General features: G+C 39.0%; 1 protein-coding gene across 4 annotated transcripts in view; it reads left to right on the forward strand.

Moving 5' to 3' along the window:
* The window catches only part of RFC1 (replication factor C subunit 1), a 74,022-nt gene that overhangs the window by 13,109 nt on the left and 44,844 nt on the right, over positions 1-16,069 (forward strand). For all 4 annotated transcript variants that reach the window (XM_037897931.2, XM_043544510.1, XM_043544509.1 and 1 more), the window contains exon 4: positions 817-936. In XM_037897931.2, coding sequence (XP_037753859.1) covers positions 817-936 — 120 coding nt within the window. The remainder of the gene's footprint in view (positions 1-816; positions 937-16,069) is intronic.

The following is a 16,069-nucleotide window of genomic DNA, read 5'->3' on the forward strand; positions in this document are numbered from 1 at the left end:
CCAGTTTTGTGTGTGTTTAAAAAACTAAATACTTGTTCTGCTAGTGTGTCTCCTTGAACCACGCACGTCATGCTGTGAACAGTAACCATATAGCAAATATGCTGGATTCCCTCTGCTTTTTCAGTCCTTTTGCAATCGCTTAATAAGCATCTGGCTCAGTATGCAAATAGGCATACATTGAGATGCTCACAATCCACAATGACCAGATGAGGAGACAAGTGTCTGTTACCCCTTACCTGAAAGGAACCTTTCGGAGACATGTTACTTCCTGGTTATCTGCCCTAAGAACATAATCTTCAGTATAGACACACAACTCCTTAAATGTTATCTTCATACATTTTGCAATGATTATGATGATCAATGGATTACTGGCTCTCAGTAGAGTTATTTGATCCAGCAGATCTCTGTAAAATACTGTGCACCCTGTCTGCATTCTGCCAGTTGGTACAAAAAAGTCCCTGGGTCACAGACTGGAGTTTAATTTTCAGGCTTCAGCTCATCCCACTGCAGAAGCAACATGCTTGGTTCCTGGGGTGGGTAATAGGGAATTCTTCTTGTTGTTCAACAAGTTCTTCTGGGTGATTGATGGCTTCTTGAGGAAGTCCCATTTAGTCCTTGTCCTAGTCGAAGGATGGCGGCCATGACACAGATCTCTTAAATTAGAGAGGTACAGCTTCATTTTTCTCTGTATTCTGGGCTTCAGCAGAGTACTTTTCTCCCACAGATGGATGTTTTTATAACTGATGTGTTGAACTGTTATTTAAAGACTGTATGTATGTGGAGGAAAATAATACTTCTCCCTGTGGTCAAATACAGATTCAGAAGAGGAGATGCAATCGGTAAAGAAATCTAAGAAGCCACCAGGGAGAAAACCATCCTCTTCAAAACCTGATAAAGTTCTTAAGCAGGATCCTGTTGTTTATGTTTCAGAGACAGGTAATGTGTGAAACACATGATGTATTCAGCTGTTATGGGAGGGTTGCTTTTACTAAATATTTAAACATAACATTCAAGGAGGAATGCGTTTTTTTGTTTTTTTTTTTTTTTAAAGGGACAGGTAAGCTTTAGAAATGTGCCATTGAAGACTTTGCTAGCCTAGCAACAGGCTAAAAGTTATGGGATGATGAGTGGTCATTGAGGCTGTTAGAGTCCTCTTCTCCCTTTTGGTGTTGGAAATGGTGGTCAGTCTTGCTTGGGTTCTGGTCAGGCATATACCATCTCTCCTTGTTTCCATTGGTTTAGTCAGGGATGTCATCTCAGGAATTGGCAAATGCACTCTTTTCAGTTTCCTCAAGTGATGTGTTTATAATCCTTGGGGGTCAAGGATAACTTCCAAACACTTAAGCTCTTCATGAGCACTCTTTCTAAAATGAAAAGGAGTACTTGTGGCACCTTAGAGACTAACCAGTTTATTTGAGCATGAGCTTTCGTGAGCTACAGCTCACTTCATTGGATGCATAGCATATCGTGGAAACTGCAGAAGTGCAGAAACTGTCTTCTGCAGTTTCCACGATATGCTATGCATCCGATGAAGTGAGCTGTAGCTCACGAAAGCTCATGCTCAAATAAACTGGTTAGTCTCTAAGGTGCCACAAGTACTCCTTTTCTTTTTACGAATACAGACTAACACGGCTGTTACTCTGAAATCTTTCTAAAATGACAGAGTTAAGTTTTCAGAGAGAGCTTTTCATTTGGTATCTGACTAACCAGTCTTTTCTCTCCTGCAATTGCTTGCTTCATTAACGTTAGTGGCAAAACTGCTTTGTTTTCAGTCTTTACCTCCTTGAGTCTGACTTTCAAACTCTTAAAAAAAAACCAAATATATTGTCAAAGTATTAATCCATCTGCTATCAGAGTATTAGGAAGATTGATGTTAGGAAAGCTGATAACAGTACAATTCTTTTATAGTAGTACTTTAAAAATACCATTCATGCAAACTCAGTCCTGTATCTCAGCTTCCTAAGTTGTTAAATTTTTTGGTCCTGAAGAGCAGAAGTGGTGAGTAGGAGTCAGTTGCCTTCCCTGAACTTAGCCACTGACTTCAGACTTTACAGTCAATTCTGTAGTCTTTATGAAGAGTTATGCACATGGGTGATCTTTGTTGTTTGTTCTAAATTTTCTAAGGTTATTCTGTTCTAAATTTACTAGTAACTTTTATCTGGCAGTTACAGAATTTGAATCTGCATGTGTGTTCACTTTGGTGAATTATATTTATGGTTAAAGTTAAGGCTGCATGTTTGTTGTTCAGAATATATATCTGTTTGTAGATGACGTATGAGAGGGTGTCTTGTTTGTTGTTGGTTTGGCATTATTTGTTTTTGATGTTGCCATTGTTCTGATTGCACTTTTGGGATATCCCTGAGCTATTTGTTTTCCAGGAGTAAGAATTGTGCCCAGATGGTACCTTTAGAGGAGGCAGATCTGCTTCCTTTACCTTCTGTTTCTACATAGAACACATCTTGCAGAATTCCTACTAACTCATCCTTTCCTTTCAGAGTTTGGAGGGGAACTTTGAGATCGTGACTTGTCTTTAAACTTCTGTGGGCTTTTTGCTCTACTTTTTGAGGCATTAAGTTTTCGGTTTTGTTTTGTGATTAGCTTATTTTTCTTTTTGGAGCATTTGCCTCCTGGTAAAACCAGGATCTAACTGCAAGGTTCTAAAGGCAGTGGCTAATCTTGGGTGGCATTTAACCACTGTTGGGGATGGTGACTCCTGTTCCTGTTTGCTACCACTTTCTTTATGGGTCAAACAACCTTAAGAACTAGAAGAGTTCTGCCCTATTCGTAGAGAGATGAGACCCAGGAATGTGAATGCTGCAAGATTATTTATGAAGTAGAACAATAAGATAAACTATCTTCCCTTCTAGCAATGATTAAAAAAATACTTGGCAGTTGAGGATATGAAACTTGTAGCAGATTCCTTTATAAGTGTAGTATAATAATTGCTGCTTCTTAAAAGTCTTAAAACTGTAGCTCCTAACTGTCAATCTGCTTGCATGTGATTTATTAAGTAATGTAGTTAAATGACATCAGTTGTAGTCTGTCTCTACTGAAAATGTAGCACAGGTAATCTTTTAGCCATTGTTAGTAATTAGAAATGGAATATATCTATATAAACAAAGCTTTTGTGTGCTCTGTCATATCTTTCTCATAGGGGTTAAAGTACAAGGCTGTTAGAATTAATTCATAAATATGCATGATGATTATACAGTAGAACCTTAGAGTTATGAACACCAGAATTACGCACCTACCAGACAACCCATACCTCATTTGGAACTGGAAGTACACAATCAAGCAAAAGTAGAGACCCCTCCCCCCCAAAAGAAGGCAAATACGGTATAGTACTGTTAAATGTAAACTACTAAAAGAAAGAAAAGGAAAGCAGCATTTTTCTTCTGAATAGCAAAGTGTCAAAGCTGTGTTAAGTCAATGTTAAGCTGTAATCTTTTGAAAGAACAATTGTAATATTTTGTTCAGTTATGAACAACCTCCATTTCTGAGGTGCTTGTAACTCTGAGGTTCTACTGTATGTACAGTCTCATAATATTTATATTACACAGTTAAGGCTGTTTACAGGTGGCAAAGCTTGAGAAGTTGTCACATTAGAGACAAATGAGTCAATCATGTTCTTTTGACATCCGTATCTTATAACTGCACTGGCTTTTCTCACATCTTAAGTACAGTCACTTTCTATACAACCTGCCCTCAAACCTCTCAGCTTATTTCCAGAGGTCAGACATCTAATTTAACTTCCTTTAACATCAGTGAGTGAAAATCTTTCTGTTGATTTCAGCGGGAGTTGGGTCAGCCCCGTAAGCTGGTTAAGGTAGTGGTAGATATACCTCAAACCTTTTAATACATGGATGTGGGCAATTAAAACTGGGAAAGTCTCTTCCAGTGTTTGCAAAGCATGCTGTAGAGAAGATCTTGATGTACACACAAGAACACAATCAAGTTAGAAAGCAAGTACAAGAGTGACAGTTTACCCATCCCTCTCGAATGGCAGTACCTTTTCAACAAGATGCAGCCTGAATACTCTTAAAAACAACTAGAAATTTGGCTCAGCTGATATGATTTCACTGTATTGAAATAATTTCTGCTATCCAAGTAAGAATGTTAATTATATAGCCATGGAGCTTCTAAAAGTTCCAGACAGCTGGATTATTGTTGAAAGACTGGGGTTTGTGTGTATTGTCTAAAACAAAATAATTTTTTAAAATTAATACCTGCTAAATTAATGTCCTATTGAAAGCTTAAACTGTCAGTGTTACACAAAGTAAAATTCCTATTCGATTAACATTTTCTAGATACCAATCTATAATATGTTTAATAAAACACATGCATGTTCATAGCATATATAGCACTACATGTATTTTGTTTTATATTTCTGGTAATTTAATGATGATGATTTTTTTTTTCTGATAATAAGCAAAATGATGTTTTTGGACAATATACTTCTTCAAACAAACAAACCCAAAAACCAAAATGCACATTTCTAGCCAATGTTTATACTCTTTTCCCCTCCACTCCCCCCATTTTTAAAATAAAATTATTTTCAACTTTTTTAAAGTTAAAACAAGAAATGTTATGAAAAAAATGGCACAAGACAAAGCATTCGATAGCAGAAGCACTTGACAATAGTGTAATTGCAAGTACTCTAAAATTTAAGGAGCGTATTTATTTCATTTGATTCCAGCAGAAGCAGGTAGGATTAATTTTTTGAAATATAAAAAAACCCTTTTGTAAATAACATGTCAAGGTTCAAATTCAGTACACTGAACTATCTAAAGTGGAAGTATATTAAAGTTTCGATTTGTTCACTTGCTGGTGTACATCAGTTTTTTTGCACTTGAAACTGTGTATGGTGGTTAATTAATGTTCCCTACTGTAAAGCCTAAAAGTACCCAACTTGAACCACGTATTATTTTACCAAGCTTATCTCTTTACCAGACTTTTTTTTTTTTTTTTTAAACAAGGCTTTTTGCTACATAATTTTTTAGTGCAGTTATAGTTTAGGAAAACTACATGTTCACAGATTTTTGAGGCCAGAAAATGACCAGTTATAGTCATTGTACTCTGACTGCCAGTACAGCAAAAATCGTAGAATTTCATCCTGTAATTCTTGTATTAGGTTCATAACTTCTGGTTAGGTTATCTTTTAGGAAGACCTCAAATTCACAGTGTCTCTTATTAAGTTGTGGAAATGGTTAACTACCCTCACTGTTAAAAATTATGCCTTCTCTCCAGGTTGAATGTATCTAACTTCAGCTTCCAAGCACTGGATCTTGTTATGTTTTTGCTCTGTATTTTTAAGAGCTTACTACCATCAGAAACTTCTCCCCATGCAGTTGCTTAGAGATCATGATCAAATCCCCTTCTAAGTAAACGAAATAGAGTTTCTTATTGTACGGCACATTTTTCAGACCTCAACTCATTCTTGCAGCTCTTTTCTGAGTCCTTTCCTATTTTTTTAAGTGTGGACACAGAACTGAATGAGTACAGTATTTCACTAATGGTCTCAATGCCATGTACCAGGGGTGGCTGAACTTACCCTCCGAGCCACATACAACAATCTTCAGAAGTTCGAGAGCCAGGGCACGCCTGCCGGGGCTTGGGGCTTCCCCACTCCTGCTGAAGCCTCAAGCTCCGGCAGGTGCACCCCATGGTGCAGAAGCTCTGAGGACAACTCCTCCCCCCCCCCCCCCCCCCCCCCCCCCGATTTGCTGGGCAGAAGCCCCTACTCTGCTGCAAGGCAGAGGTCCTGAGCTCCCCCTTCCAAGTCTGGTAGGTGGAGAATGGGAGGGAGGAATGGGGGCTAGGAGCTCCTGTTCAGTTGATTATCTCCAAATCCTTTTTAGAGTCAGTTTCAAGAATGTAGTCCCATATTCAGTAAGTGTGACCTGCATTCTTTCTTCCTAAATTCATGACCTGTCATTTAGCTGTATTAAAACTCATTGTTCAAATGAGCCCAGTTTACTAAGCTATCCATATATGAAACTATGCACATAACTGACCTCGCTTAACCTTTATTTACCCTTTAACAATTTTTGTCATCTACAAACTTTACCAGAATGATTTTAGATTTTTTTTTCCAGATTTATAAAGATATTGGATGGCTTTGACTCAAGAACAGATGCCTAATCAGATTCTTTGGAGAGCAGGTGGAAATGGTGCATTTTTAGATTTGTTATGTAACGAGGTGGTGTGATCAAGCTTTTCTGCATCTGACACAATAGGAACATTGGTCAAGGTTAATAGTGAAATCCCTGAAAACTGCAGCTCAAGGTTACCCTTATCTAGTGAGTTCTAGGTACACACAGAGTAAGGTTGACTTAGGCTATGACTAAAGCAATTTCTTTATACAAGGGTTAACATTTCATTTCATATATTTTTTTTTTTTTTTGCTAGTATGTGTGTGATTCATTTTTCCATTTCATTGGAACTGAATAATGTTTTATAGCCAGTTGAGCATATTTTAATTGGCCTACACATTAAGCCAATAACTGTCAGACAAAACTAGCATTACTTTTGTTGGTGTAATCAAGATATTGTTGTTCACATTTAAATATATTTTCCTAAAAGTACAGATCCAAATCCATTCAGTTCAAAAGTATTTCCCTTGTTTTTAAAACTTTCATGGACTTGCTCCTATGTCATAAGTTGTCTCTTCACTCCTTCTGTGTAATATCAGTCTTGTTTCTGTTTGTTCATGCAGCCTTACCACTGCTGGTGTGACAGCCTTATTTGTAGCAATTATTTGTCTGAAATAGCCTAAGCGTAGTTCTGTTGTGTTTTTCTCTCTCTCTCTCTCTTCACCCTTCCTCCCCCCCCCCCCGATCTCCTCTGAAGTTTGTCTTTCATCCTTTGCCTATCCCTCTAAATTTCTTTCTGTTTCCGCTGTTTAACTCTGTTTTTTGGGATTTGATTTATATGACAAATGCTATATGACTTAAAAGTTACATTGTTTTGTAGAAGAGAGTAAATGATTGGATTAATGAAATGGTTAACTTTTTTCTATTTATCTTACTGTTGCTTTCGTGCTGTACAGACCATTAGGTTTACCTGTTCTAATCCCATAACAAATATTTTTCATCATTGCTGTGTACTTGGTTAAATCAAACTCCGTTCATTTAGATTATTGATTATCAAGGACAGAACACCATTAGTCTTACAAGTAACAGGAAAAGGAAGAGCTATTTATAAATGCCTCCATTGCTAACCATTATCTCTGGTAAAACAGTCCAGTAAGTTGGGAGAAATCCAAATACTTCTTGTACCTGTTAAATAACATTTACTTTTTACTGTTTAATGAAGTATGGGACCTTGAGCTTTGTTTGTAGAAGGTGACCTATTATTATGCTGCATTGAACCTGGTCTGGTTTCGTCAGGGATTGCTAGTTAGCAAGAACTGTGTGTGGTGTGGATTTTTTTTTGTTTTGTTTGTTTTTGTGTATGTGGATCTTAATGTATACCTGACTACTAACACAGATAACTATGTAGACGATATCCTTGTGGATGTGTAGTGATTGCAACTATGCTTGTGAGTATGGCGAAACATAATTTAGTAAAAGCTGCTTTTGTGTTAGTGGTACTTAAAAAGGTCACACTTTTTACGCTGGTGCTTTACGGCATTAATATACAATTCCAATTAAATCTAAAGAACTAGGGTGGTAGCCTCGAACTCGGTAAACCTGGGTTCCCCACTCTTCCACAGACTTCCTCTGTGACCTTGGGCAAGTCACTTAGTCTTTCTGCTTCATTTCTCTGTCAAATGGGGGTAACAACAACATTCTCCTATCTCAGAGGGGCGTTGTGAAGATAAATACATTAAGAATTGTGAGACATATGATGGTAATGGTGGTCATATATGTAGCTTAGGGTGTGTCTACACTGCAAAGAAAAACCTGTGGCACTGAGTCTTAGAGCCTGGTTCAGTTGACTCAGGTTCCCAGGGCTCAGTCTGCTGCGCTAAAAATGAGTCTAGACATGCTTGCTTGGGTGGGAGCATGGGCTCGAAGACTCCCCCCACTTGCAGTGTTTCAGAGCACAGGCTCCAGCCCGAGTGTGAGCTCTAGACTGCTATTTTTACACTTGTAACTGGAGCCCCGCAAGCCCAAGTCAATTGACCTGGGCTCTGAGGCTCGGCACTAGGGTTTTTCTTTGCCTACCTTTTGATAGATATTAAATACTACTATTAATTCGGTTAGTCTTTAAAACACCTGATGAACTTTAACAGTTAATGTAGTTGATATTTGATCTATGAGTCTAATAGAGCTCTCTTGCGAATTACAGGAAAAAGGGTATTTAGAAAAATTTAACATAAGTGCTATAATGCACTGCCAAGGTGTATTTCCTAGGTCCTACCATGAAAACCTGAAGAAATTTACTATCTATATAGTTTTTTTTATTCCTTCTGTGAAGTCTCCTCACTTTTATTAAAGTTTAAATAGTAAGGATTTTTAAAGTAATAAACCCATCTAGTTTGATGTATTGATATCTAAGGTTTGTTTTTCTAATTTGGCATTCACTCACTAATAACTCTTACAGAGTGTGGTAGATATGTATTTAGTGCATGTGGAAATTTAAATACTGTAATCGTAATCTCCAGGTCAGTTATGATGGCCACATTAGAGATGCACAAGTAGGGTGGTGATTGGCTGGCTGACTTCTGCTGTTGATAGTCCTGCTGTCCAGCAAAAGGGTTTTCATTGGGCATTAGCAGAGAGGGAGGTTAGAAATGAAGAGAGCTGTTTCTGATATGATAGCAATAGGTAAGAGAAATTCATCCCGAGTGAGAGAGAGAAAGGAGGAGAGCCTAGTGTAACCATGTGATGTTCCCCCTGGTGTTATCTGGATTGGTGGTCTGCTAGGTCACTCCAATCCTCGACTCTTGGAACCAGCCTTACCCTGCTCTGCTTTGAGAACCCCCCACTCCCATGCTGTTCACGCACAACCTGTAACATGTAAGCTGCTCCCAGCTACGTGAGTGAGCACTTTTGGCCAGCTGCTGCTTGGATTGTGCAACCGAATGACACTAGCCAATATCTCCGGTCCCAGACACAACCCTAGGAACCTCCGTCTTGCAGTGTCCAGTTATGCCTGCTGGATGCTGCAAGTTTATATGAGTTCATCAATTTAACAAAGAAATTGTTATCCCAAGTGGAGTCTCTGACATGCTTCCAACCAAACACACTGCTTCAGGTAGAATAAACAAATAAATTTAACTACAAAAGATTTTAAGTGATTATAAGTCAAAGCACAAGAAGTCCGATTTGGTCAAATGAAATAAAAGCCAAATGCATTCTAAGCTGATCGTAACACTTTCAGTGCGCTTACAAACTTAGATACTTCTACCACAGGCTGGCTGGTTGCCCTTCAGCCAGGCACTCCCCTTTGATCAGCGTTTCAGTTGCTTGGTGGTGGTGTCTGTAGATGGAGGTGGAAGAGAGAGAGGGTAAACGTCTCTCTCTTTTATCATGTTCGTTCTTCCTTCTTGGCTTTGCGCCATTGTTCCTCCCCCCCCTCTCCCCCCCAGCCCCCTTCAGAGTCGGGTGAGCATTTCCTCCTTGTAGTCCCAAACTGACCAAGGGAAGTGGGGTGATTCACTCGAGAGTCCAACAGAGCTTTTGTTGCTGCCTAGGCCAGTGTCCTTTTTGTTCCTGTGAGGCTGGGCTGGGTTTGTCCCATATGTGCCCTGATGAGGTGTGAACTGCCCCTCTGCTCCTGGAGAGTTTTGCCTGGGATTGTTTTAAGCCATGAGGACACATTTTCAGCCTCTATACACTATAACTATACACATGAAGTTACAACCTATAACATTACTATAACAACAATGCTCAGTGCATCATGAGCCTTCTGAAGACACCTGACATGACAAACTTTGCATTGGATACCACACAATCATATTATAAGGGTGAACGTGGGGGTGCAGGGTGTTCCCCTGAGGTACAGAGTGTCACAAACCTCCAACAAATTGTGCTCTTAGATGGGCTACCAGTTGATGTGTATTTTACACCATGGTGAAATAATGTTTTATTAGTTTGGAATGTACTAATTCATTCATGTTTTTGCTTACGTCTCCATGTTAGAATTGCAATTTGTATAGAACTAGCGTTTTGCTTTTCACAGTGGCATAGGATCTGTATAAACAACAGTAACTTGGATGATGTGCTTAGAAAAAATAAAGCACTGTCAGTGGTTCTCAAGCTTTTGTTTGACCCCTTTCACATAGCAAGCCTCCGAGTGTGACCTCCTCCCATATAAATTTAACACTTTTTAAAATTATATTTAACACCATTATAAATGCTGGAGGCAAAGCGAGGTTTGAGGTGGAGGCTGATGGCACATGAAGCTAATCAAAGCATCATAGTTGGAGAAAGCAACATGAGAAATTCAGTTTGCAAGTGAAATGGTTGAAGGAGCAGGGTCTCAAAAAGTGACCATTTGGAGTAGCTGCATGGGCCTGATCTGAAACCTTGTGTATAGATATGAGACCTTGAGTTATTTAAAACTATTAATTTTTATAATTAAATGCTAAAAGCAAATTAAGGTTGTACAGTTAAAATCACAGAAAATGTAAGTTTCTTATATTAGGTAATTTGGCTCTGTGTTGCACATATTTGTTCTGTGATGCATGTAAAAGCATAAACAATAATATATTGAGATATAAACATAACAAGAAATAGCAGGACTAGAAAATTTTACATGTGTACAGTGTGGCACAGTTAATCTTGCCATAAGAATCTTTTTCCCAAATTTTAACTGCCAGTTAACTCTTTTATGAACAGTTTTTGCAAGTCAATTTCCTGTGCACATTTTAAAGATAAAATAGAGAGCATGAGTTCACACTTCTTGTGGGGACAGGTAAGTATCCTGGGAGTACAGGGCCAGTGAAATGCGCTCTCTTAACTAATAATTAATTCATGTGCACTTAAAATGCCCATCTAATAAAGGTATCTGCATGGTGTTAAAACAGGGGTGGGCAAACTATGGGCTGGATCTGGCTTGTGGGATTGCCACCCCTGTGGCGCTGCAGGCCCCACGCCGCTCCCGGAAGCAGTCGACACCATGTCCTTTGGCCCCTGGAAGGGGGCGGCGCGGCAGAGGGCTCCGCACGCTGCCCTCGCCTGTGGGTACCTCCCCCCACAGCTCCCATTGGCCGGGAATGGGGAACTGTGGCCAATGGGAGCTTCGGGGGTGGTACCCACAGGTGAGGGCAGTGCGTGGAGCCCTCTGCCCCCCAACCCCTAGGGGCCACTGGGACGTGGTGCTGGCTGCTTCTGGGAACGGTGGGGGGGCCAGGGCAGGCTCCAGGTAAGTGGCACCGGGCCGGTGCCCGCACCCCAAACCCTTCCTGCACCCTGCCCTGAGTCCCTTGCTGCACCCTGCCTGCACCCCAACCCCCTGCCCTGAGCCCCCTGCTGCACCTTGCACTCCTCTTGCACCCCAACCCCCTGCCCTGAGCCCCGTCCCTCACTCCTCTCTGCACCCTGCCCTGAGCCACCTCCTGCACCCCTCCTCTGCCCCAGCCCCTTGCCCTGAGCCCCTTCCTGCACACTGCACCTCCTCCCACACCCCACACTCTCTCCCGCACCCAAACCCCTGCCTCAGCCCTACATTCATGGCCCTGCATGCAGTTTCCTCACCCAGATGTGGTTCTCGGGCCAAAAAGTTTGCCCACCTGTGTGTTAAAAGGAATTGATACCTCTGTGAAATTAGCAGTCGAGTGTACTAAAAGTAGATTGGGTGCACCATCTTAGTTCAGAATTCCTTGGCTCTGGTGTCAGAATCCAATAGCATTCAGTGGCACAAGGACTGAGTTCAGGAAATGTGAATTTAATGTTTGATCCTAATGATCATATAATTGAAATATACGATTTTAGGGGAGATGGTGTTGGTCTGGATTAAGTGGCAAAAGCTTTGTAAAGTTCAGTGTTGTCATCTTAAACAGTGCTTAAAAACTGCACTTCAAGAGAAGCACTTGTAGCCACAGTGTGTCTATCTAAAATGTGCCTCTGTCCAATCAGTTTTATTTCTATGCTCATTACTGTAAAATTTTAATCCTTGTAGATATGAATTTGCTTGAAGGGAAGATGTTTTTGATTTAACAAAACTACAGTTTGGCAGATTTTTTTTTTAATTTTGTTTTTCTTTCAAAACCAAGCAAAGACTGTTCATGTTTAAAACTGTTTTAATGGTTTTAGCTTTCAGACTTCAGATCTTTTGGTTAGTGTTTATTTGTGTTTAAAAAAAAAAAAAAAAAAGTGGATTTTTTTAGCCTTGGTCTACTCAAAAATGGCTGAAGGAATTGGGACCTTGCGTCTGCGTGCGCACATACACACGCTGCTTTTTCTACACAGAGCAGTCATGAAAAGCTTCTGAAAAACTTCTTTGTGGATGAAAGCAATGTGTTTGAAAATGAGGCGTTATAACAGCAAAAGTTTCTCAGTCCTATCTATTGTGTTGGCTATTGGATTATTAACTCAGTTCTGAAGTGTTAGTCATTTGCCTGGCAGAGATTTTTTTTTTCTGTTTTAATTGTAGTCTGAAAGGTAATGTCAGAAATAAGTATTTATGGAAGCCCTGGGATGCTCTCTTAATGGTAACACGTGGAGTTATAACTTGTCATTGCTCTTTTTAAAGTATCAGAATAATTTTCCCTTTTTAACTTGTGTAAATACATTTTTTTATCAGGACCTTGAACATTATTTTCTTTGACTGTTATTTTTTTTGTGTTCTGCTATATAAATGAATGTTTGCAATACAGACTGGGAAAGAAATCTTAACTTGTCTGAGGTAATTCCTCTGCTCTTTGATGGATAATACCTGTTGGCCTTTTTACTCTGAGTTGCTGTCACACTGTTGGTATGACTACATTTTGTTTCCTGATATTGCTGTATTACAAGCTTTCTAGAGAGAAGAGAACAAATTTTGCCGTTGGCTCTCCATACAGCAAGAACAAAGTTAGTTTAATTGAGGAATGAGATCAAGTCTCCCCACAAAGGCAATGCTACTTTTGTTCGATCTCTCTGCTTTTGACTTCTGCCTAGTTTGTACTTTAATTAGTAGGTTGCTAGGTCAGCCTTGCAAGCTGAATTTACTTGCTGAGGTCTAACTTTACGTAACCTATCATTTCTCTCTCACATACACACAATTGAGGATTGAAAAAACTAGTATTGTAATTCATTGATCCAAAATAATAATTTGGCTGCTGTACGTAGAAATGTGCTATTCAGTATTATTCAGTGCCTTGTTCTCTCTTCCCTGCTCTTTTTAACCTTTCTTTTTTTCCTACTTGTAAACCATATATACGTGAAGACATAACATGGTATTCTCCTTCTTCTTGCTACTCTAAAAGTATTTATCTTTCTCATCTCTGTTGGGAAAAGCAAAACTTCAAATTTCAAGGACACCATTTTGCATCTGCACTATTGTTTTGCAGTAATTACAGTAGAATCTGTATTTGTATTACTTAACTGGGATTAGGTGCTGCTGTATCAGGGCAATATAGAGCTAGGCTTGTCTTCACTGCTGTGTTGGCTTGAGGTATCACTTGGTGTTATCCATCACATGACTCCTGTCCACACACAATCCATAGCTTGAGTTAAGTGATGGTTTAAACTCAAGCCAGCTAGTCTGACTGTGGGTGATACTAATGATGCAATAGAGATGCAGCTACAGGCTACCTCTTGAGTTCAGCACAGCTCATCAGCCGCTAATCCAATCACTCTGTGCTGCTAATCAGTTCACTTAGTAGTATTAGTGATTTGGTTTAGGTTGTCCATTAAAGAGATGTCAGATTGCTCAGTTTATTAAAGACAGATAAATCAGCAAAAAGAGATTGGTTCATATATTACCCATCTGGAGAATAGTCTTGCAGCAGTTTCAATCTGTTCCAAAGAATGAACTCAGTTCTGCTTATATTTATATTCATTTTGTTTACAGCAGATTGAAAATGCCTCTGTATTATTACAGACCTCAATCCCCTTTTCTTATCTAGTTTCATACCTGTTTTTCACAGTACAAAGACAACCAGGTATCCCTAGCACATTGTATTAGCCATACCTAGCACACTGTTCATATTTGGCAAGCCTCAGTAGAACTTATATCTTGTTTCTGACATATTCTACAGATATAAAAGATAGAGGTTAGGGCTGTTAATCGCAGTTAACTCACGCGATTAACTAAAAAAATTAATCACGATTAATTGCACTTATAACAATAGAATACTAATTGAAATTTATTACATATTTTGAATGTTCTTCTAGCTTTTCAATATTGATTTCTATTACAACACAGAATACAAAGTGCACAGTGCTCACTTTATATTATTTTTTATTATAAATATTTGCACTGTAAAAATGATAAAAGAAATAGTATTTTGCACTTCAGTACTGGTATGAGGTGAATTGAAATCTCTTTATTGTGAAAGTGTAACTTACAAATGGAGGTTCTTTTTTTTTTGGTTACATAACTGCACTCAAAAACAAAACAGTGTAAAACTTTAGCGCCTACAAGTCCACTCAGTCCTACGTCTTATTCTGCCAATCGCTAAGACAAACAAGTTTGTTTACATTGATGGGAGATACTGCTGCCTGCGCCTTATTTACAGTGTTACCTGAAAGCGAGAACAGGTGTTCACATGGCACTTTTGTAGCGGCATTGCAAGGTATTTACATGCCAGATATGCCAAACATTCGTATGCCCCTTCCATGCTTCGACTACCATTCCAGAGGACGTGCTTCCAGGCTGATTTAGCCTCCTTAAAAAAAGTGTTAATTAAATTAGTGACTGAACTCCTTGGGGGAGAATTGTATGTCTCCTGCTCTGTTTTACCTGTATTCTGCAAATATTTCATGTTATAGTAGTCTCTGGTGATGACCCAGCACATGTTCGTTTTAAGAACACTTTCACAGCAGATTTGACAAAACGCAAAGAAGGTACCGATGTGAGATTTCTAAAAATAGCTATAGCACTCGACCCAACATTTAAGAATCTGAAGTGCCTTCCAAAATCTGAGAGTGGCAAGGTGTGGAGCATGCTTTTAGAAGTCTTAAAAGAGCAACACTCTGATATGAAAACTACAGAACCCAACCCACGAAAAAAGAAAATGAACCGTCTGCTGGTGGCATCTGACTCAGATGATGAAAATGAACATGCATTGGTGCACTCTGCTTTGGATCGCTATTGAGCAGAACCCATCATCAGCATGGATGCATTTCCTATGGAATGGTGGTTGAAGATGAAAGGACATATGAATCTTTAGCCCATCTGGCACATAAATATCTTGCAACACCGGCTAAAACAGTGCCATGCGAACGCCTGGTCTCCCTTTCAGGTGACATGGTAAACAAGAAGTAGGCAGCAGTATCTCCTGCAAATTGTAACCAACCTTGTTTGTCTGGTGATTGGTTGACCAAGAAGTAGGACTGAATGGACTTGTAGGCTTTAAAATTTTACATTGTTTTATTTTTGAATGCCTTTTTTTGGTACATAATTCTACATTTGTAAGTTCAACTTTCTTGATAAAGAGATTGCACTACAGTACTTGTATGAGGTGAACTGAAAAAAAATTGTTTTGTTTTTTACAGTGAAAATATTTGTAATAAAATAAATATAAAGTGAGCACTGTACACTTTGTATTGTGTTGTAATTGAAATTAATATATTTGAAAATGTAGTAAACCTCCAAAAATAAAATAAATGGTATTCTATTGTTTAACAGTGCAATTTAATCACGATAAATTTTTTAAATCTCTGGATACCCTAATAGAGGTTATATTAAGCTTTACACTGAGTAAAGTTTGTATGAATACAAGGCATTCTGGGAATGATGATATTGGCTAATAGTAGGTATGTATATATCTCCCCTGCCCCCTTTGGAGAAAAAAAAAAAAGTAAAGAAAAAAGAAAGTGCTCAACTCGAGCTACTAACCTGAATTAAAAGCAGAATTGCTGTGTCTTCACTGCTGTTTTGACCTGGGTTACCTAACATAGGTTAGCTAACCCCAGTACACTGCAAATAGCAGATATGTTACATACACAGCATAGCTCTTGTGTTTCGCAAGTGT

This window comes from Chelonia mydas, chromosome 4 (assembly GCF_015237465.2).
Source record: "Chelonia mydas isolate rCheMyd1 chromosome 4, rCheMyd1.pri.v2, whole genome shotgun sequence".
Taxonomy (NCBI): Eukaryota; Metazoa; Chordata; order Testudines; family Cheloniidae; genus Chelonia; species Chelonia mydas.